Source organism: Lutjanus erythropterus, chromosome 21 (genome assembly GCF_056507025.1).
Source record: "Lutjanus erythropterus isolate fLutEry1 chromosome 21, fLutEry1.hap2, whole genome shotgun sequence".
Classification (NCBI taxonomy): domain Eukaryota; kingdom Metazoa; phylum Chordata; class Actinopteri; order Lutjaniformes; family Lutjanidae; genus Lutjanus; species Lutjanus erythropterus.
In genome coordinates this window covers 19,882,179-19,905,331 of record NC_139337.1, presented here as the reverse complement: position 1 = coordinate 19,905,331, position 23,153 = coordinate 19,882,179, and the positions used below count along the sequence as shown (strand labels likewise).

Here is a 23,153-nt window from a genome sequence, read left to right as displayed (position 1 = left end):
GTGCTAAGCTAGCCCAATAATGCACATAATAACATAAGATCAGTGAAGATCCTCTTATCTACCATTAACCATATTTCCCATAATGTCAAACAATTTCTGCAATGCAATTTTCTTGAGACAGTTATGGTTTACCTTGTGAGTTTCTGTGCTGTCCGGGTCCATTTTGGAGACCGTCATCTGTGGAAACAAAGGCAACGTGGTTTTGGATCATGGCAGACAGAAGTCAAAAATAAAGAGCCAGGGGTGAGCGCTGCAGTGTAGCTATGATGCATAGTGCATTGTGTTTAGTCTTGAATGGTGAGAGTAGACCACAGCTATTGATTCAATATTTTGAGCTTTGTTTACAGAGGTCAGCTAGCAACAGCTTGAGACTGCAGCTCCTCCAGGCCGACAGGTCTACAGGTCCTGTGACCATGCAAATATAGCACAGGAGAGAGTCTATTGTTTGAGTTGTATTGTATGGAGGAACTCTCTGTGTGTGTGTGTGTGTGTGTGTGTGTGTGTGTGTGTGTGTGTGTGTGTGTGTGTGTGTGTGTGTGTGTGTGTGTGTCTGTGCGTGTGGGTGGGTGAGTGGTTTTGCATAGAGGTAGGAGTGCATATGTGTGTTCACAGGCTTGGTAGGTGTGATATAAATAAATGTGCAACACTGGAATATTGTTGGCTATATTTGAATTTTTCGAGGGAGATGTTTGTGCATGGAGAACTTTCCTATGTGTGAAATCAAGTGGCCATATCTGATTAAAATATAAAAATCAGGAAAATAACATTTTTACTAACAATAATGTAAAAACAAGTGTGTACAAAAGCGGCCATCTGGAGCTGTTAACAGCCTCTTCGCACTTTTCCGCTCTCATACATGTGTTATTTTTCTCTGCACTGTTCCTGCCAGAGGATGTGTGTGTGAGAGGTGTGTATGTTTGTGCGTTTCCAATGCAGTCGTGCACGTTCCTGTATGCATGTAACCTGCTTTCGAATACTACTCACCCATGTTTACTGTCATCATCAGGAAGTGGCCCTGTTGAACTCGAGCACGGAGCTCAACTTCTCTCTGCAAGCGAAGATTTCATCCTAGGAACAAAAACACAAAAACAACGCCATTTCAACATCCAAGATCCACTTTTCCTTCAGCTCGGTGCACATAATATTTCTGTGATTGCGCAAAAACAATGACAAAACAGGACGCAGGTGGCAGTTTCAACACAAAGCGCTTTTTTTTTTCCAATATCAATGTCACCGCTTGCTTCTGTTATTTATTTCATCTTTATTTAACAAGAAAGGTCTCGTGAGATTGACATATCCTTTATTTTTAAAGAACTCCTGGCAGACAAATAACAACATGACAGCCAAGAGCTGCATCTGATGATGGTAAACTCAAGCCATCTAAATCCTGTCAATGCCCTGATGTCTCTTTATTGCCACTCTGAGAACCACGAGCCAGCAGCAGCGGTGGAGGAATTCCTCCGTGTTTGATGATGGAGGAGCCTCGTGCCCTTGAGATCCCATGGTGCAGCAGCAGCAGCAGCGAGGCAGGCATGGGCGTTTGCCTAACTGCCTGCCTCAGGTGAAGACCATGAGCACTTCAAAGACAAAAAAAAAACGTCTTTATGCATTCAGTTGGGGAGCGCGGAGCAGAAAAGCGGTTGTCACATCCCATAAATGAGGTGATACAGAAAAGAGCCTTTTACCTCTGACAGTTTTGTTCCACTGATGATTGTAAGTAAAGAAGAGAAAATGCAGCTGTTTTGCAGAGTAACATTGTTTATGTGTACCAAACCATGGGAGCCTGGTTACACTTTTCAGTTTTCATTAACACCTGAAAGTGCCATTTCTTGCAATATAGAGATTTCAGTCACGGCCAGAAACACTGCTCTTTCACTATAAAGCTCAGTTTATATGGTACTATCCCTCTAAGACCCTGTAATTCATACGTGTCCTCTGTGGGGGGACACCATACAAACACCATACATGTAATTAGTACATGTATTAGTCCTCTGTAAAGCACATCCTAGGCTTTCTACTGATGTAACACACATATAGGTTGGAGGTTACATGGAAATGTTATTTTGTAGTAAAGGAGTTCAGTGACTAAATATAAAGATTTATTATTTGTTTTATTTATGAGAATTCTAGATATATCATATTAAGATTTTAGAAGTGTATGCATGTCCTTTGGGGGGGACAGCGAGACTTGTTTCTTCTCATTTTCAATCATTTTCCTAACCTCCAGAAACACATATTTTGATCTTTGTGATCACGTGATCAGCCTACACCTAATGTCACGTCGCACATAGAAGTGGTCTCTCTGCACCACCTTCATTCAAACATGGTGCATTAGAGACAAGTTACCTAGTGTTTCCACAGTCATGACAAAATGTAAAAAAATAAACACATTCGCAGCTTGTATTAAACTAAACATTCCTGCACTCTCTGGGGGAAATACTACACCAAACTCCACCGATTTGAAATATTAATAATTTCTTAGGTGTCAGTTAAAGCGTTAAATAAAAGACATGTATTTCTGGAGAAAATTTACATTTTGGATTCTGTTGTCTCAAGTCGCTACCAGGTCCTGTTGTTCAGGTGTGTTTTTTTTAGTGGGAGAAGACCCTGAGAATGAGAGGTGAGCCGTTTCAAAAACTAAAAATCCTCACTAAAGTACTCACTGGTTGATGGATCAGAATCAATCAAACACCAAGTTATAACGCTGTTAAGTCATCGTCTATGTTTGTTTTATTTATTTATTTATTTTTTTGTGGCAGCAAAGATTTTGCCTTGGCGTGGCTCAAATCTTAAAAAATAGCAAAGTTGTATGTAAGTTGCTCAATTTGTTCTGTCGCCCAGGAGCCTCTACACCAAACCAATATTTCATACTGCAGCGCAGGAAAGTGAACCGTCAACTTTTCTTAAAGATGATTGTCACATCCTGTTACAGGCTACTAGCGGATATTTCACACACACATAGTTTTGTTTTTCTCTTAGCAAAAGGGGAACAGGAATCAGAGAAACAGCTGCAGTACAGTACGCTGCGATATTAAAATGTGTTTTCCCCCACAGCATCAATCACAAAGCCATGTCAGGCTCACCAAAGGGAAGCTGAAGGTTTCAGAAAGCCAAAAAGGGCATTTCACTGGTATGCAGAGCTAAATTTAAGACTTACAGAAAGCTAGACTATTGATATTTTGCAGAACAGCAACTGTGACCGCAAGTGATCTATGGTCAATGAAGTAATGCAAGATTTAAAAGATTACCAAAAAAAACCATGATGTTCAGTTTTTTACTTGACCTCTACTTGTCTAGAACATGTTCTCGCTGACACATTTTACAGGTACAATATGTTCTGTTTTTATGTGGTTGTTGTTCTGTTGTGGGTGGAACCCAGTCAGAGTAGCTGCTACCTTAGACGAAGAATAAAAAGAGAATTTCACAAAAAGTAGACCCAACCACGCAAAGTGAATCATCATTGAGAACATGATCTCATCAGCATGACACGATGCTCATCACTAAAAATATTACTCTGTCCAGAGGGGGGATGTTTCTGAAATGTTTTTTTTTTCTCATGAAAATAAATCAGATCTGTCAGATTGTTGCTACACTGCCCGTTAATACAGGTGTGCACCTCCTTTGTGTGCTACAAGTTGGGGAGCAAACAGTTTTGTGAGGTTGTGACATTTGCAGAAGTAGTAGCTAAAATGTCCATGTAAAAATGATCTTTCTGTCAACGTATATCTTAGTTAAAACAAGACAGAGCTAGCATAGCAGTTCTGTGTTTGTATCTGTGGTATTTATTCGGTTTGGGAAATCCAACAATCTCTAGAAAAATCAGTGTTAACTCAGGTTGGCTGCTGACTCAACAGGGACTAAAACTCGTCTCTGCTGCCGGTCGTGACTAAGGGTTGGCCTACTTGTGGTAAACTAGGTTTTATTACATAGGAGTCAGACGCCATGTGTTTCCAGGGAAACGGAGATGACACTAGCAAAAAGTTTTTCATTTTGAGAGCAAATTGACCCACAATATGAATGCATTTTGATTATATCTTTTATTTTGTTGGCAACCGTTGTATAATCACAACACTACATTCTAGGGTGAGCTTTAACATTATTGGCACAAGAGCCTCGGTCCTGACTACATCACGGAAGTGTAATAGTGTCTTCATTATTGCTAAGGGTCCAACAATAATGGTTTGTGGCCAATAAAAAGTTTGTTGGGCCAGTAAATACAATCAGCCAGTTGCCCGATTGGGCCAGTGGCATAAAACATTATTATTGGACCTTGTTAGAATTAGTTAATTTTATCAACTTTATCATAACAGAAGCACAAAAGGTCTCTCAGTCTTGTCAATTTTAAAGAAATAATTATGCAAAGTTTGCTAACGGATATTAGCCACTGTAAGCTTCTGCTCATATGGTTCCAGGTAAGTAAGGTTACATACAAGAGCGCCTCTGAATTCAACCGTACGAGGAACAATGTCTTACTTTGTCTTTCATAATCCTGAATTAAAATGCAAAATAAAAAAAAAACCAAAACCTGATAATACGTATTTGCACTGGAACATCAAAGAGGAAGTACGAAAAACAGAACATGAGTAAAATGAAGTAATTTTATACGTCTATTCCTCCTCTGTATAAATGATGACATGCAGCACAAAGAAACACGTTACAGCATGATTTTAAAAAAAAGTTTCCCAATATTTTTTAAAGGGTACTGTAACACTTTCCAAGTCCATTTTAAGAACACAATGAGACTATGATTAAAAAGAGTTAACAGGTTGCATGGCTGAGTGATCTGAGCCGCTACTGGCTGCTTGTTGCTACACACAGACAGACAACACAAAGTCACAGCTACTGTTGTCAGTGGCTACAGTCTCACAGCCCCAGTGATTCAGCCAACATTTGGTATCAGCTCTGCAGTTTGACTACATTGCTTCGGATTCATTCCTGCAGCAAACTAAACACTTCATCACATGATTAATTGCACAGTCGCATTCAAAGGTAGCTCGGTTACAAAGGGAGCAAGAATCGATGTAACACATTAGAGTTAAAGGGAGATAATCCATACAAGGCTTGTGGGGAGAAAAATGCAATAACTAGAGAAAGAGAAAGCAGATTCCAACACAAAATCTTTGGTAAAAGACTAAAGAGCCTCAAGAGAGATTAATAGCAACACTCCCTTGATAGTTTCTGTCTTTTTTTTTTCTTAAAGCGTCATTTATTTTCTTGTGTTGCTATCTCCAGTGTCCATGCTGCATGTGTTCTCGTGCTTTTAAAGCCCGCACCGCTGTGTGTACACTGTGTCCCAAACACTCATCACAAACGCTCCAGCATGTCTGCAGAGACACTCATACTTTCTCTTTGTGCCAGACAGCCAGAAAAACTTTTCATAAAAGCAATAAAGACGGCCACTTGAGCAATTTACAGCCTGAGGGGCAGAGTCACAGGGTGCCAGCTGGGTTTGAACATGGGAACATGCAGTACACGGCTGTCAGTTGCACAAATCACAAGAGCTGATGGATCGGAAAGCTAAAACTTTAAAGCGTGGAGCCTGGGAAAAAATGTGAAACTGACCAATTTCTGTGAATAGTGTATTTTAAATACATCCCAGAGCATGAATGTGACTTATATTAATCACCAAAACTAAATGCCACATTGTTTTGTTGCTAGCTAAAACCTTTTTCTTAAGTTACATTGTTTGCTAGCCGGCGAAAAAGTAAACAAAACCTTACATTGTTTACAAGCTAGCTAAAAAGTCACAACGACTCAGCAAGGAGGCTCCAATTTCTCCTCCTCTAACAAAGACTTGTTGGTCAAATTAAAATATGACCAAAAATAAATGATTAAAACACAGACAACAGCACAGTAAGGAAAAAAGAGACTGCCTGGCAGCAACAGATCAACTGGAGTGAAAGTTTGTCTCTTAACTTCCTTTGAGAAATGTCTGGAGTAAAAACTAAACTGGGATTTAAAGAGAGGTTTAAATTTTATGTTAATTTCAAGCTAGTTTCAAAGTTTGGTGCAACATAATTTAGAGAAACCATGATTTAATTGGGTTTAAAAATTAATCCTTCTGAGTGCAGCCCAGCTTATGTGTGTTTTGTCTAGCTGATATACCTTTGATATAAGGCAGCAGAGAGTGGACTGAAGTGGGGTATGATATGTCCCAGTAAAGCTCAGTGTCAGGCTGTGCAAGTGCAGCGCTGCTGACCACACATGAAAGAGATGAAGAGCAGCCGCAAGACAGGTGGTCTCCTAACGCCACGTGGCCCAGTCTGTTGATGCTACACACACACACATGCACACACAGGAACAGAACAGCCCCCGTCTTGTGCCAGCGAGTCACCAGATGGCCCATCTGCTTCGCCCCTCTGCCCAGCGGGATGCCGGGCGAGTGGTGCCCACAGATCGCCAGCCCAATTCTCCACACGCGTCTTGGCAGGCGGGCACTGTGACAGCCCCGCTTGTTGAAGATCAAATGCTAATCGCCACTCGCTCTTGTTGCTCCGCCGCCACACGTCCCCCAAGAAAAGACTGTCTGTCTCTCCACTAGATCATGAGACAAACCTACAAACGCCACATCCAGAAGTGCTTCGAACACTGTGACGCACTTCATGGATAACATCGCGGCTCGGGCCAATGTTTTACTGGCAGAGGCTGCTCCTTTGTCACAGTATGAGGACTGTGCTGAAATGACAGAGGAAGTTAATTAAAACGAGGACAGCAGAGGATGGGATTTCAGACAAGGGTTGTTGGGAATTGTCTGAGCCAGACAAAGCAGAGCCGTGCTCCTCAAACCATGCACTGCATTTTTATTTTTATTGGATCGATTGGACAGAAATGACAGCCAAGACCAAGCACGTATATGTGTGCGCACATTTACGCTAAACCTCTTTCAGCTCTGTTACATCACTCTCTAACCAAGTAAACAATGTGATGTTGGCCATAGATCTCTGAGGGAAACTCCCCCCTCTCCGTACCAGAGAAGGTCTGCTCTCCAGCTGCCTGGTGGCCTGCGCAGTATGACCTCATGTCTGACATCACTTTAGCGGAGTCCCAAGGAAATCGCCATTTCAGGTCAACTTCAAAAACATTGTAACAAGCCTGTTGGGCTCTCTGGGTTTCCATCCTCCAGCACAGCTTGTCTGTGACCGCCATCAGACGCCAAAATAGACAGTCCATGAAGAGAAACGCAGAGATCAGGAGGTGGAGAGGACAATTGAGAGGACATCTGCTGATAGAAGACAGAAAGGATCTGAGCACCTTGATCCCCTGTAGGCCACTAAAGTGCAGATTTTTATCATAGACAGTTGCGAAACTGGCTGGTTTTGACAGCTAGCTTCTTCAGTGGCTGGTTATTCATTCCTGCATATTCATGGACTGACGACATGACATGATTGCTTAAATGTGCAACGAGAAGTTTTTAACCAGTTATGAAATTCACTTTAACACTGATGCCTGTATATAATCTACATAAGCAAACAAGACGAGTGATCAGTGAGAAGAATAGTTATTATTATTCTCCTTGAAATCAGATGAAACTATTTACATCATGCAGACTGGAAGGGCCTGTGTTTACATTATCCCAGGAAAAGTTACAGCAAACAGTTGTAAAGAAGCAGAAGGAGATTTTGCTTTAGATTATTTTATTTTTGATGTTAAATATAGTGGTTTTGGCTGTGGTAACACTAAAAATCAACGCAAAATTACAGTTCCTTGTAGTGGCTTTTAACTCCAGGACTTGCAGCAGGTTTTAAAGGACCATACCAGCACATTTGCACATTTTAGCCACTTAAAAGACCTCTGGACAAAGCCAGGTCAGGACATAGCCATCTCCTTGTATCGAGTCCTAATGCTAAGCTAAACTAACTGGCTTCTAGGTCCACCATACAGAGTAGCAGCAATCTTCTCATCTAACTCTCCAGCAGTTGGTTTCCTGTCATTTCTGTAGAATATGAAAATGAGCAAACCCCTGAGACCTGCTTATATTGTGTCTACATCCGTTTATTTATGTTATTGTTGTGTGATAATCCAGTTTAAATGGAGGTTGATGTGAGTAGAGAAGTTTGCACTGCATAACCTCACAACAATGATGTAATTTTGGCAATATACATACTGCTAATGCAGACGACTTGGTGTTCACTGAGATGGCTGGATTACACAAGCTGCAATTTTCAGGAGTCTGCTAACTGACTGTAATATTGTATGGAAGTTAATGGAAGCCAAAGGAGATGTGATGTTAAGTGTGAGTGATGTGTAATGGCTAAAATCCACAAAACCGCTGACATGGTCCTTTAAAAAATTACACTTCATGTATTGTTGACATGACAACACAGTTTTTAGAAACAGACTTTTAAAAACTGTATCCAAAATAAAAATGACCAACACAAATCTGTACTGCTGATGAGATCACGTATAATGCATCATAGGCCTGATATCATGAGGAGACGCTGAGCTGGTCACAATACCCGGTGGGCTGTCTGAGTTGCAACACGGGCAGGAAGTGAAGGGTGATTAGTGAGCCACGGATATTTAGGTGACTTACTCTTTTTAAAAGGTCAGTGGCGGGGGTGTCCTGTCCGCTGAACGCTTGCCAAGGCTGAGACGTGGCCAAATGAGTCAGAAACATTATTCAGACTGATTCTGGGAAGTAAGACAATACAGTGTGTCCTCCTGCACACACTGAGTGAGCGGAGGGTTTTCTATGCGGGGACACACTTGAGGACTTCTGGGTGGTGGTGGGAGTGCGTGGGCAGGAGAACGTCACTCCATGTGGGGCCCCAGCACTCATTTATCATAACCCTGGCTCTTCTTGCTTTGTCTCAGAGGAGTTATTGCTGAGAAGAGATCCAAGATTTTCAAAACAAGGCTTAACAACTCCTTTCCTACAACACAACAAGAGGATTCTTCCCGTCATCTGGCACTAAATCTATGTTTTATTTCAAATAAAGGATTTTCCCTTTTGATTTGATGCCATTATTTGCACATTTGTATCACTCGTCTCAACTTTAAATGCATGTTCAATAAAAGGAGCTGCACTGGAGTGCCAATTATTCAAAGAAGATCTACTGTATCTCATTACGCTGTAGAGCCACGGTGAGATTCATTTAGGGTCGCAATTTAAATAAATGCATAAATGATATCAAAGTTGAGTAGCTCATTAAGCATCCACAAAAAAAAAAAAAAGAGTGCAAATGCACGTTCGTAACAATTAGAAAGCACAGTTCAAAATAACAGCTCATTTTGCTGTTGAGAATATTTCTCACGACTGCGTGAAAATCATGTTTTGATTACCATCTCCCTCAGGAGAGCCGGCGTGCAAGCTAAGCGATGTTCTACTGTGGGTAGGGTCAGCACCAAAATGCATTTTAACCACCTGAAAAACAATATCAGTTTAAGTGTATTATGTATTCAGAATACTTTTACCATTTTACTTTGCGCGCCAATTCAAACCCAATATTAGGATTGTGCACAATTACAACGGCAGGATTACATATGATTTATGACAGAAATATGCTTATAGATATTGTAAAATTAAGCCCGGGGTTTGGCTCAAAGGGCAGTCGACCCTAAGATGATCTACAATGTACACGGCATCTTTCGAACATCCATCCAGATAAGCCGGACCAATCACCGCCACGTGTTGAGTGGTCACCCCAGGAGGAACTCACCAAACTTGCACTCAAGGCTGCTCCTGGCTAATTTCCAGTCAACTAAATGAAAAGGCTGTAAGGGGACTTCGGCTGGACAAACAACGGAAAACCAGAGATTGTTATGCCCACATCTTACAGAGACTTGCTCCACCACAACATCCTGGATCAAGGTGTTGCACTTGACGGGGGGGATCGTGTTCCGAGCCGACAGGACGCAACCCGCGAGACTCTGGCAGCAGGTTGAGTGGAGGACTTCCCTCTGTTTACATCAACGATGCTTCGTGCACAAACACAGTCACAGTTTATCTTTATGTGAAGATTAACTATATACATAGTTTTGTTTTACTTTAGTGTATATATATATTTACAATATTTGGATTTGGATTAGAACTAATTTGCAATATTTTTTCTACTATTAGGTACAAATGACCATAACTTACATAGTTAAAAGGCTATTGTATATTTGGGTTTCCAGTGGTTTTAAGTCTCTAAAATGTCTCTTCAGTTTGGAATGAAATTCCAGTGCAACGAGAGAAAATGGTCAGAACGCTCAGGGCCCAAAGGGAGATATAAATAGTGTAGCTGGATGTACTAGGTTAGCTCAGTCCACTGGTCACTGGTACCAATCAGGCTCCAGTGAAAAAGGATCCTCCTCAGTGAAAGTGATGGCTCTATTAGCTCAGAGATAAGTAGATCTGTCTGCCATTATCATCAACCGCACAACACCGGCTAAAAATAGCCAAATGAAGGAGTGATTCTCTTGCCATCTACAATACATCCGCTCCCCGGATCACTGGAACTGTACTCTCCCCCTCCCGAGAGGAATCGAAGCAGCACAATCTGTAAAGTAAGCTGTCTTTTCCATTATGCGGTGACATGCTATTACAAGCACATTCATTCATTGTGTTTCTCCACCCAAACGCAGCCATGCAGAGACAGCTCATAGACTTAAACCCATTTCACGAGACCGAATGTCAAACAGCTGTGGTTCAGGAAGAGGCAAGAAAAGTATTTTACCTTTTACTCCGAAGGTTTATCCAAGAAAAGAGGCTCAGCTCTTGGCTTCTGATGCTAAAAAGGCTGAGTGAGTGTGACTATGAAAAATGCAAAAGCAATTTCATGATTTAATTTCAAGAGTCCCCCCCCCTGTTGATTTCATTTAACGTCTCAGCAACAAACTACAAACCGCCTTTCTTCTTTATTTACACATTGGAATACAATCAAAAACAAGAACGCCTGACCAGTTACGGTATTTCACATAACACTTGTCCTCAGTGTTATTGTCTGAGTCCAGTCTGGCAGTGTGTTGTTGTCTATCCGGCTGTCCTTGCAGGCTCAGGCTCTGCTGCTGCTGATGGCATTGTCCTTACGGTCAGACAAGCTGTGCAGACAAAGCTCAATCAGGACAACTTCCTCTTGGTTTCTGAGGAGGAGGGGGCCGGACCTTACGGCACTTTCACAGATAAAGAAAGGCGACCCAGACTGACTTCAGAAAGCAGACAGATTTCTTCACTTTTTCCACATTTTCTTCCTCTGTAGGCGTCATTTAAAGCACTAAAAGTTGTATTTTATGCCATTATCCCTCAGAAAACACCTCATGTTGTCATTTTTTATAACATTCAATGAGAAAAACTGAAATTCCACACATGTAACCAGACTCTTAATTCAGTATGACCGTACAGAAGCACCACGGTCAGCACAATAACTGATTTACGTCATCTTGGGTGTGCCGCAACCAGCTCTGCACACCTGTATTTGTGCAGCGTCAGTTTTTCTTCATTGCACACAAGCTCAAGCTCTGTCACACTTTAGAAAGTGTCAAAAAAAACTGAGATCATGAGGTCAAATCACAAGATCCAAATCTGCGTTTGGCAGAGACAATCAGAGTAATGTTGTTAAAAGTATCTAAAACAACACAATTGGGTGGTTTAGCCTAAAATTTATATCATGGTACAATCTGAAGCACAGACAGTAACAGAATATATCATAGTATATTTGTTTTTCTTAAAATTTAATTATAAATGCTTCTGAAGGGGTAAAGAAGATGTATGGAAACTACATAGCAGCCATTACTGTACTCTTACTGACATATTTCACATATCACAGAGGTATTTTGACAACATTTGAAAACATTTTTATTCATGAAAATAAATCCTGCACCACAGTGGACCTGTACAGACTGTGACCTCATGTTCAGATATTTCCTACAGCTGTTAAAGTAACACTTACAGAATAATTAAATCAACTTTATTTAATGACAATTTATGGTTCTGTTGCTGCTGGTCTCCCATTAGAGGCACGCCTCCCTTGTGTGTGACAAGCTAGAGAGCAAAAACATTCAAAAAGTTGAATATTTCATGAGATAAAAAAAAACATGTTATGAATATTGGAAATGATTGCATCTTTCTTTTTTTCAAGTTTAGTTTACAGACAGGAAAGTTTTTTTTCCCTCCTTTTTTCAGCACATATCTTAGTTACAACGAGATTGTGTTTGTATGTGTGGTATTTATTCAGTCTGGTAAATCCCACAACCTCTAGAAAGCATGAATGTTAGCTCAAGTTGGCTGCTGACTCAACAGCGGCTACAAATTGTCTCTGTTGCCATGTCGTCACTAAGGGTCAGCCTACTTGCTGGAGTGGCAAACTTGGTTTCATTACATGGGAGTTCTACTAACACGACTGATTGATTTCCAGTTATTAGTCAGGCCTTGTTGTGTCTCCAGGGAAACAGAGATGACACAATCAAAAACTTTTTTGCCAGCGAATGGCTCCACAACATGAATATATTTAGATTATATCAATGTGATGTGGTCAGGACAAAGGCAGTTACCTAAAGTAAAGCACAACCTCTCTTGTAATTTTGCTTAACTCAAGACCTCAGTTCAGTTCAGTCTTCATTGTCCTGCCTTTAATTTGGCTTCCAACAAAACCAGACGGTGCTCAGTGACTTTCTCTGTATCAGCTCCGTGTGCAAGATGTTACTAAATAGGAACAAAAAAAATTCCTATTTTGTGTGCAGGGAAAATTCTGGTATCGTGACAAATGTTTTTACGACTTCATCGAGCGAAGTGGTAAATCCCTCTGATTTTAAGATTATTTTCCTCAAGGATATGTCTGTATTTGTCCCAGCTCGTTGGTTTCTCTGTCCTGACCTGTCTCCCAGTCTCTGCAGCTGAGAAGCATGATGCTACAACTGCTAGGCTTCACCGTAGGGATGGTATAATCCAGGTGGCTGGTATTTGAGTTGTGCCAGATACAGTGCTTGCTTGGCAATCAGGCCAAAGAGCTCAATTTCTTGTCTTGTCAGACTAGACAATCTCTTTCCTCTCATGCTCAGAGTCCTGCATGCCATCTGGCAAAGACTGAGAGGGCTGTCGTTGGTGTTTTACTAAAGAGTGGCTTCGTTCTACGGTTCTATCCACCCACAAAGCTCTGATTGATGTGATGAGAGCTGCAGAGACGGCTGCCTTTCTGCCTGGTTCTTCCATCTCTGCAGAAGACTGAAGCTCTCTTACAATGGTTACTTGTTACTTGGCCTTTCTTGCCCAGTTCCTGAAATTGGCGGCTTCAGAGTCATGGTGATGCCTCAAAATATCTTCCATTATGTCTCAGTGATGAAACTTTAAATGGTTTTTGTCCCGGTCTCTGGCTCTATGCTTCAACACCATGCTATCTAATAGGTCTGCGGAGAATTCCTTGGACTTTATAGCTTGGTTTTGACAGGTGTTGAGCCTCTATTTATTACATCCAGTGAACTAAATGTGGCCCACACATACTTAAAGTTCTATTGGTTAATGAATAAAGACTGAAGGAAATCAGGATGCTCCAAGCTCAATTTGGAGCATTGATGGCTTTGATTGCATTTTTAAAGACAATATTTCTATATTTCAGTCAATTAAACTTTTTTAAAAAAGTGTTTGCTTTGTTATTACGGGTTAATGTTATCCTGACATTATCTCTCAGTTCATTTTTGGTTTCCGAAGGACCGCAGACTAAAATGCATCTGGGTGCAAATGGACAGACCTACAGCCAATCAGAGTGTGACGCATCGCTCAATGACATGCAAGTTAGGGCAATGCTTGGTCTGGTTTCATGCAGGAAAAAAATGGCGGCCTGGTGATAAAACTAGCTAAATTTTCAGCTAAAGAGTATACTAAAATGTGTTTCTGAAAACATCTGAGGTGAGAAATATGCAATGCAGTGACAGACCCTGGACACATGGTGTCACCGAAATGTAGAGATGGGAATCAAGAACTGGTTCCAGCTGAGAACAGGTTCCCAGATGTCTGATCCTTCGGAACTAAATGAATATCAGTTCCTAGTATCCCTTACAGAGAGGTGACTTTTAAGATCTGGATGGATGGATGGATGGATGTTGTCGGCCGAATGAAATCCAGGACGAGTGGAAATCTCTGAATGGAAGGGTGGACAGACGTGTCTGCCAGAGCAAATGAAACATGAGTTCTCAGTCTGTTTTTTGTCTGGTTCAACTAATTTTAAAGGCTTAGTCCAGCAATTTAGTCTCACAAGAGACAAATCTGACTTTGAATGGGTCAACCTCCAGAAATGCTTGTTCCTACATTTCCCATAATGCAATTGTGTTTTTTTCTTTTTACATGCCTTTCAAACTGCACGACTCCAGTTTGAAAAGCAGGTTTTCTGTTACACTACAAGACAATGAAATGTGTAAAAAAAAAAAAAACAGGGAAGAGTTTGAACAGTTTCCAAAGCCACTGTTCCTTGAACACAACATCTCTGCAGACTTCTGTGCTGTGCAAAGTCACACACTGTCTAATAACACTGTGTTAGGCTAGTTGGGAAGGTATGACACTTTCTCACACCTAATGACAAACTTGTTTTGCTTTCTAGGGTAACCAGGCAACAAAAGCAGGCCTTCTGGGGAAGATAATCAGTCTTCTTATATGAGTCACAGTAACCTTTCACCTCTAGCCCCTCTGGTCAGTGGGCGTCTGGCAAGAAGCGGTCAGGCTTCTGCGAGTGCGGTGTATGATAGCATGACTTCACACTCCTCAGCGGAGGGAGAAGAAGAGGTCGCGTTCACTCTGATTAAGACACTCAGCTAATGACTCGCAAAGAGGAGCCAGCGTGAAATTGTCCTGAGAGTTGACAGCAGGATGTTAAGGAGAGTTAATGGATGAACACAATTTCCCCTTAAGTGGGCCTGCATGAGTGAAGTCTGCAGTGCGTGACATACTTTATAACCCTCTTTTCAAGAATGACAACACAGGCCTCGAAAGCTTTATCAGAATGAAATGAGATGCCTTGAAACTCTCCTTGAGCACATGACAAACAGGATCGACCTTGCGATAAACTCTTGTTTCAGCTCCCCGTCTTCATTTGTCTCATCAAAACACAATTAGTAGCCCATCGCTCGTGTCTCTGGCTGGCATTTTGACTGTGGGATCCAGTCCCGTTATCAGCCAAATGGATTGTTTTGCTTGAGGCACCACCAACCGTATCTGTGGGCGGTTTCCACTTGACAGTTTGACTCTCACTTTAAGGCTATTTGGGAGCCCCCAGGGCATGCCAATGTGCTGATTAACTCATCCGTCAGTTAGTTCGCTGATCGGACTCCTGTGAGTGCACTTCATATGTATTTGATTTGATGAACGTGATGATGGCCTCATTAAAATCTAATTTGGCGGACTGTCTCAGAGGTCTGCCATCGCAGGGATGAGTGGTGGATGAAGCATCGCCGGCATCCTCATCATCACTTTTTACACTATAGTGGCCTCAGCATGGACTCAAAATACTTTGAAAATGCATGGCTAGTGTTATGTGCCGGCTCTGAGACCATAAAAAAACATGAGGCGAGCAGCAAGGAAGCTGACAAGAAAACATGCTGCCAGATTAACTTAAGATAACACTTAAACAAATAATATACAAAACGCAGGTCACAGGTGGGACGTGTCGCCCCCAGCTTTCAAAGTTGTACCCCTCAATAAATTGAAAATATATATTTAATAGAAGCCAGCTCCACTTTTAAGCACTTGTTGAAGGTTTTGTTTATGCCCCCTCCACCTACTCAGTGGTATTAACATATGCCACTCTCCTGTCTGGTAAGGAAAAAGGCTGTGGTGCGGGGCCAAGTGTCTGTGGCAAACACACACGTCATCACAGGTTAGATAACGATGTTACGGAGTAAATGACATGTGCGCCAACTATCTGTAGATCAAAGCGAATCAGAGGAGAGTCTTAGTGATGGTGGAACTGGAAGTTTTTACAGGGAAAAATATGCCCCTATCATAAAATACCTGATTTCTGAAAGGAGTTTGGTCCAGAGTTTGTCCACTCAAAGGAGCGCCAGGAGCAGGAGGTGTTTCAACGAGAATAATTAACATAAATTGAGCTGACCTTCCTTCTAATAATAAACAACAGTAAACAACAGTAAATGTAGGAAGTGGGGCAGCCCTGAGATGAAATTCTGCAGAAGTGTGACAAATAAAAGTAAAACACTAAGGCTGAGGTTTAAAAATGTGTCATCTGTCTGTAGGTGGACTTGGCCTCCTACACAATGGCTGAGACAATATCTGATCTGATCTTATTTTCCTTATTTTAATAGTGAGCTATTCAATCAGACAGTGATTTAGTATGAAAGTAATGCAGTTACAGTTTCACACAGTTTCAAGCACTTCATCCAAAATCCAAGCACTTTTGAACAACGTCTAAATGTTTACAGAATTAATACTTCACTCGTCATCTGAATAAGCTAGGACTGTATTGTTATTTTACATTGTATTTATTTATATATTCACTTAACTTTTCTTTCTTTTCAATTTTAATGTGAATGTGTGTGTGTGTGAATTTGAATGTGGGTGGGACATGGACTGTTTTTGTGAGTTTTTTAGTTTCTCTTTTTCATCAAAGCAGTTCGAGGACCAGTTCAGAGCCAAATCTTGAACCAGTTGTTCACATTTCGACCGCCAAAGAACTGACTCCTCGCCAGGAAAACTGGTTCAAGAGCCGCACCAACACTTTGCTGGTCTAGAACCAAGAACCGCTTACCTCAGGGGGCTGGGCGTTGGATTTTTGTGACCAACAAGACAGCTTAAACTTTGTGACAGCCATGTTTTAAAAACTGTGCTGATAGTCTTCCGAATCCAAAGAAGACGAAGAACTAGAGCTTCAACGTGGACATGAAATCGAAGCGGCGGCAGTCTGAGCAGGAGAAAAACAGCAGCTGGGAGCAACACTTGTAAAGAGACAATGCAGTCGGACATTGTTGTTGTTGAAAATGGCCCTAGTGCTGCTGGGAAAGTGGAGACGTATGCAGTGACGTAATGACGCGATTCGTGGTACGTTTGCAAGTCGAACCAAAGGGATATATGCGTGTACTCTGTATGTCTATTTATATTCTAAAATATTCTGGAAAAAGGAAGAAGAAAATGCATGGTCAGAAATGGACAGGAAGCAGGAAGACAAGTGAGAGAGTTTTCATGACAAGAGCTGAGGATTCCTCCTCCTTTCAAGGAAAACACTGGTTGGTTTGACTGACCACTGTGAATCACAGAGGTCTGGAAGACTGACAGACAGCACAGAAAAAAAGGATACAGGCTATAAATGAGTCTAAAAGCAAAGGATGACAGTGACTTTCCAGTAATCACTCACACCTCCAGACATGCAATTTATGCTTTACTGACATCGAAGAGCAAATCATTGTTAAAACTAGGGCTGCACACCACGGTATGATTATTTTAATATGGTTCATTTATCCCAAATGCACTTACTGTGGCGAGCAAATTACAGTAAAGTTAAATATAAGAGTGTCGGCTGTACACCATGAATGAGTCTTGTACATTTGAGAGATCTTTGTTCTGTGTTCTGTGTGTCCATTTTTTTCTGGGTGAGACCAACAACAATTTTGCCGCCTTGGCAGGACAATAAAGTTTGTTCTAATCAATGATTCTCAGTGAGTTAGAATTATCATTTTTGCATCACAAGTTTCATCTTAACTTTAACAAAAAACTATTAAAAATCATGACGATGTGACATCTGCTGGGGTCTGAACCAAACAAACATGTTTTCTTACTCTTGGAGAAGAAGATTTGCAGGCCAAGGCATCTCTGCAGCGCTCCAGTGTTTCATTACAGCTGCAACAATTAATCACTTGGAGTCATTTCTTAGGAAAAATAGCTCAAATTCTCTGATGCAGCTTCTGATGTATGAATATTTTCTAGTTTCTTTACTCCTCTATGACAGTAAACAGAATAATTTTGGATTGAGGACGTCAAGATTTTTCACCAACTAATCAATTAATCAAAAAAAATGATTAACAGATTAATCAACAATGAAAAGTCTTTAATTGCTGCTCTATATTTCAATATAATGCGGTTTTGTAAAACAGTTTTCTTTTAGCAAAAACAAAAAAAGTGTCTTCTGTGATTTGGATATTGCACTTAGCCATACTGAGATTTTGATAATATTTTTTGATTTACTGTGCAGCCATAGATAAAATCATGTGAAAACAATGTATGGCACCGGAATTAACCACTGACAATCAAATCAAACCTTACCTCTAGCAGCAAAATGTGATTTTCTCAACAAAGAGTATCTTTTTACCACAAAAGTGAAGCTGTGTGGAAGAAACACTTTCACTGAAACTCATTTGAGGTTGTCCAAGTGAGTTTCCACTTGCAAGGAGGCCTATCCAGTAAACAAGTCCTGCACATGCTTGTGTTTGATCACAACTGTCATTTAAACTGTAAATAATATTTACACAAAAGCTGCAAGTCCACTTTAATGTTCTGGCATTTCACCTGCAATAAACAGGAAATAACAGTGTAAAAGCAGAGATCTCAGTAACTAGCACTAAAACATAAAAAAAAGAGAAATAATCTTACCTTGTTATCTGTATGTCTCCATGTTGTGGTTGTTTCTGCAGGATTTAAGAAGACGACTTTAAGTTCTGACAGATAAGCGACAGGAAGAGCGGAAAAATCCCAACAGATGCAGAGAAAATCTTCCCAAAACAGTGGGTAGCTATCCGGAAACTGCGCTCAGTCTGACCTGAAGCGCAGAAATGTTTTTTTTTTTTTCAGACAGAAAGCTCTTCTCCTCTTCTTCTCTCGGGTGCATATAATCCAGAGGTGCGTTCACGGACAGGATGAACTGCAAGCGGTTGACGTGCTTCGGAGTAAAGTTTGTTCAGCCTGCTCTCCGCTTCTTGTCTCCACACACACTAACAGTGAGGAGCAGAGTTTCTCCCTGGAGCTGCGCCTCTGATGTCACCAACAACGTGAGCTCCAGGAAGTGGTGACGCTCTGCGCTGGTGCGTTTCCAAAGCAGCGGCGTCAAAGCGGAGGGAGCACCGCCCCCCTGTGGACACCTGCGGCAAGCACATCTGCTCCAAATGACTGTTTACTATCCTAAACTCTTACAAACTATTCTGCAAACTTCAAGTTGCGTCGGAACAAAAAACTATATGATATTAACAGCTGAAAATGGTGCAATTACAATACAATTACACATTTATTAAGAGAATAAAAATAAAATCTCCCACCCAGCCACATGTAGGGGTCATTGTGTGTCTTCCTCTAGCTCAGGTCCTCTCTAGAAGCCTGTGAGTTTCGGCACAGTATGACCTGTTCCTAGACGTCAGTCTTCCTGATCTCAGATGTTGTAGCCTACATGGTATCTGCTGGAGCCACTCTCCTGGTTTGAGGTCACAGCGACTAATGCTCCTGTTACCACTGGGGCTACTTTGGACTTCACTTTCCACATCTGTTCAGCCCTTCATACCTCTTGTTTGAGCACTGGGCCACCAGCTGCTGTGGATCTTGCTCTCCTTGGGCCTGCTGTTAAAGTAGTATTCTTCTTTATCAATTCAGTTTTCTTAGTCCTTGTCCATGTGTGTCTTGTTCCAGTAGACCATGGTATCCCAACAACTGACATGGAAGTTCTTATTCAAGGTGATGTCTGAGGTATGACTTAAGTTATATTTCTCCAGCTCATGTTCTGAGGTAGGTTTATGCATCATCAGGCATCTAAGCATGGGGACCAATCTGCTGTATGAACTGTGACAACAGTACCACTGAGGCTTTCTCACCATTTACTAAACAAATCTTACATTAATGATCTATGCCTTGTGTAGATCATGCGATCGGTCCTGTGTGTGCTTGTCCACAACTAATCTCTCATACTACTGGACCCATCAGCCCAACTCCTCACTCCACTCAACCGGCCGGTACGGGCTGCAAGTCATCAACAGCTGCTAGGGTGAAAACAAGGCTTACCTACCAGAAATGCTGGAGAATAATTAATCGAGTATGTGGCCTTCAGTGGTCAGTGCGTCTTCTTTTTTTTATTAACAGAAGAGAAGACACATATAACATTAAAACAGATCACATCACCACAAACTCTAACATATATATAATATTTTTTCATTTAATACATGTGCATGTGCAGTATATCTTGTGCAGTATTCTCGTGTTTATTAAGTGTAAAACAGTAAAAATCACACCCTGCTTTTACCTGGTTTGCAAACATGCAACTCCTCAAGCTGCAGAGACACATGTGCTGTAGATGACAGCTGTGGCTGGCTGCTGCTGTGGCTGATTTCCTGCCTGTGTTGTCAGGACACCACAGCTGATCAGCTGCTGAGTACAAAGATAACAGCAGATGTTGACTGTCACCTGATGAGTCATTCCTCACAGCTGTCAGTTTGTTTCAACACGGTTAACCAGCGTGTTGAATTCATCTACAGTATGTGTATGTGTAGGAACCTGATGTTTCTGATGGCCGGAGTGGCAGCACTTCCTCAGGATGCAGTGATCATCGGTGCTTCACACGGTGATAAGAGCTCCTCATTAGTGCAGCCACAGTGTCTCTGACTGCTCCGTCTTTATCCCAGTGGGGTCTGTAGTTACTGTGTCTGTTGACTATCAACAAGCAGAAGCTCCTGTTGGCTCAGTTTAGGCAGGTAAATGCCTGACTAGTCCACTAATGACTCATTCCTCACAAAATCATCGCTATTAACTACAGATGCACGATAACGTTTTTTTTTTTTTTTGCTGATATCTGCTATTTTCCAACTCATTTTGGCCGACTGCCGATGTGATACATGCACATATTTTTTCCACATAATTGCAGAGAACATCAAGTTTCTCCTGTAGTGGAATTAACATTATGATTCCAACTATTATCACAAAGGCCCTCTGGCAGACACAGTCATAAAACAATTCTTTTCCAAATGTACAAATTCACTGTGCAAAATAAAAAAAAATTAAAGCTGCAAGGTTTTTTTGTTTTCCATCGATGTCTGTGTCTCTTTGTTCTCTACAAATGTGTCATAATGATCAGGATGACAGCTCTTAAGATGGATAATTAAGTTTATAGTGTTGAAGGAATGTGATTTGGCTCCTCTTTGCAGGACTGACACTAAGAAATCACTGCAAACAGCATTTTTGCTATCTGTTTTTGACACTTCAAAAAACCTCCACACTACTTGTGTCACGTGCGCAAAATTAGAGTATCATCTTATCGGCCTGACGCAGCCTGGTTGGCTGGTCTTAATTATTATTTTATTTTATTGTATTATAATTCATTCTCCTGTGTTTTTTTTAATTATGTCTTATTATTTTTACTAGTCAGTTGCTGATCTTCAATTATTTTGTTTCATTCTAATTTTCTTTGTGCCTTTTAACTCATGTATTATTTATGTGTCTGTTTTAATTGTGTTTACTTCATCCACATAATTCTTGTGGCTGCAATTTTTATGGCTCACACTGTTCGTCCCCCTGGAATGCAATGTGCCATATAAATAAAGTTTTGCTTGCTTCCACCTACTTGTATGCACATGGTAGTTAGTTCTATGTCTATTTTTACCTGTCTTTGTTCAGCTTTGTTGTCCTCGTTTGTACCTGCATGTCTATTTCTGTCTTCCTGTAAACTCTTCTTGGAACAGTGTTGAAACACTGAGAGCGACTTAAAACTGGAGTCAGATTCTTCACACAAGGACACTGCTTCTGAAACCTCAATAAACATTCGGACACGACTGAGAACATGTTGTGTTCAATCAGCGAGCGTGTCAGCAGGAGCTCCAGACTAATAGACGGGGACAGTGAGACAGACCATGCAGACACGGCAGTGGATAGTAACTCAGGGAATGATTGAACACATCTCAGCAGTATGTTGTTCTCTTGTCAGACTGCTGAACCATCGCTCGAGACAAGAGTCTACCTGTTTATCAAAATTATTCATAATGGGCACAGAAATGTAACCCCCGAGCAGTCCTGTCTCGCGTTTTTTGGCGTATCAGAATAACAAATGCTCCACGCTGACCTTGGCTCCAGCACGGCTCTTTTCAGATTAGTTCCACACAGCTCTTGTTTTATTGTGATCAGACATGCCCTTGCTCTGTGTAAGACTGCTTCGGTGCAATGAATATCAATTGGATATTTGCATCTCTCTGTGGATTTGCGACGCTTGTAGTCGTGTGTACCGCTGAACTGTGCTGTAGATGAACACCACAGGCAGCTGTTAGCAACAATAACAGGCTGTGTGTGCCTGTGTGTGTGTGTGTGTGTGTGTAAGTGTTTGATTGTTTCTTGTGGTTTTTGCAGCATCATTTTAGAGTGTGTTTCAGAGAGATTCGGGGTCTCTGGAGAAAAGGAGGATGCATTTGCAGTCAGTGTATGAAATGCAATCAAACTGCTTTTTCATGTTGTGTAAGTGGGTATTTAGACCATTAAGGATATGACTTGGGCGATATTATTATGACATGACGTCTGTCTGTTTGTCAGGCTGCCTATCAACCTGTTACTAAGAACAAAGTACCTCAAGACCAATTCATCATGTCAACATCATGCTACCAACACAGCCACTAGTTAAATAAATCTGTGCATAAACATTATGTTTTGTTTTTGGAGCATATTGCTGCATAAATTTAAAGAAAAGGGTTATTTTTGCAGTTTCAAGAGTTTCAAGTTAATCGAAAGTAGTTTGAAGAATGGAGGAATATGGAATAATTATTTCATTCATAATTTAAGGTGTGGTAAGTGATTCTGGAGATAGTTGATTGCTGATGCTCATTCTCAGGTTGACCAATTACAGACACTCAGGTTTATTGAGTGATGGTGTTACGTGTTTAAAATACAAACTATGAGTCACTGCATCCTGTTAAAAGTCAAAGTTTAAACAGCTTTTATTCTGAATATTGTTACTGCCTAAAATACATCATTTCAAGGGATTAATCTAGTTGTTTTTGTTTTATTTGCTTTAAAATTCATTTAGGGGACGCACTTCACATAAACAGAAAAAAACAGTGCAGCAGTCCGTGTGTGTGCAGTGCACCTGCCACACAACACAGCCAGGACCATGGCTCTGCAGGAATGTGTTTTTGGTATGGTAATATATAGCCGAGGCTTTGGATTAGTGGCTCAAAGATGGTTCATTATTGAGTCTCAATAAAACAATCAACTATCTTACTGACCTGTGATTGGCCAAAGTTTCCTGTCATTGGCTAGATTTTCTAAATCCTGAAAACAGAGCCAA

At 41.1% G+C, this 23,153-nt stretch overlaps 1 protein-coding gene across 1 annotated transcript in view; it reads right to left on the bottom strand.

Moving 5' to 3' along the window:
• map3k22 (mitogen-activated protein kinase kinase kinase 22) overlaps window positions 1-18,680 on the bottom strand; it is a 57,879-nt gene extending 39,199 nt beyond the window's left edge. The window contains exons 1-3 of the mRNA XM_084746976.1: window positions 18,503-18,680; window positions 985-1,068; window positions 133-177 (exon numbers count right to left, since the gene is read on the bottom strand). Of these exons, the coding sequence (XP_084603102.1) occupies window positions 133-177; window positions 985-1,003 (64 nt within the window). The 5' untranslated portion in view covers window positions 1,004-1,068; window positions 18,503-18,680. The remainder of the gene's footprint in view (window positions 1-132; window positions 178-984; window positions 1,069-18,502) is intronic.
• Window positions 18,681-23,153: the final 4,473 nt, after the last annotated feature.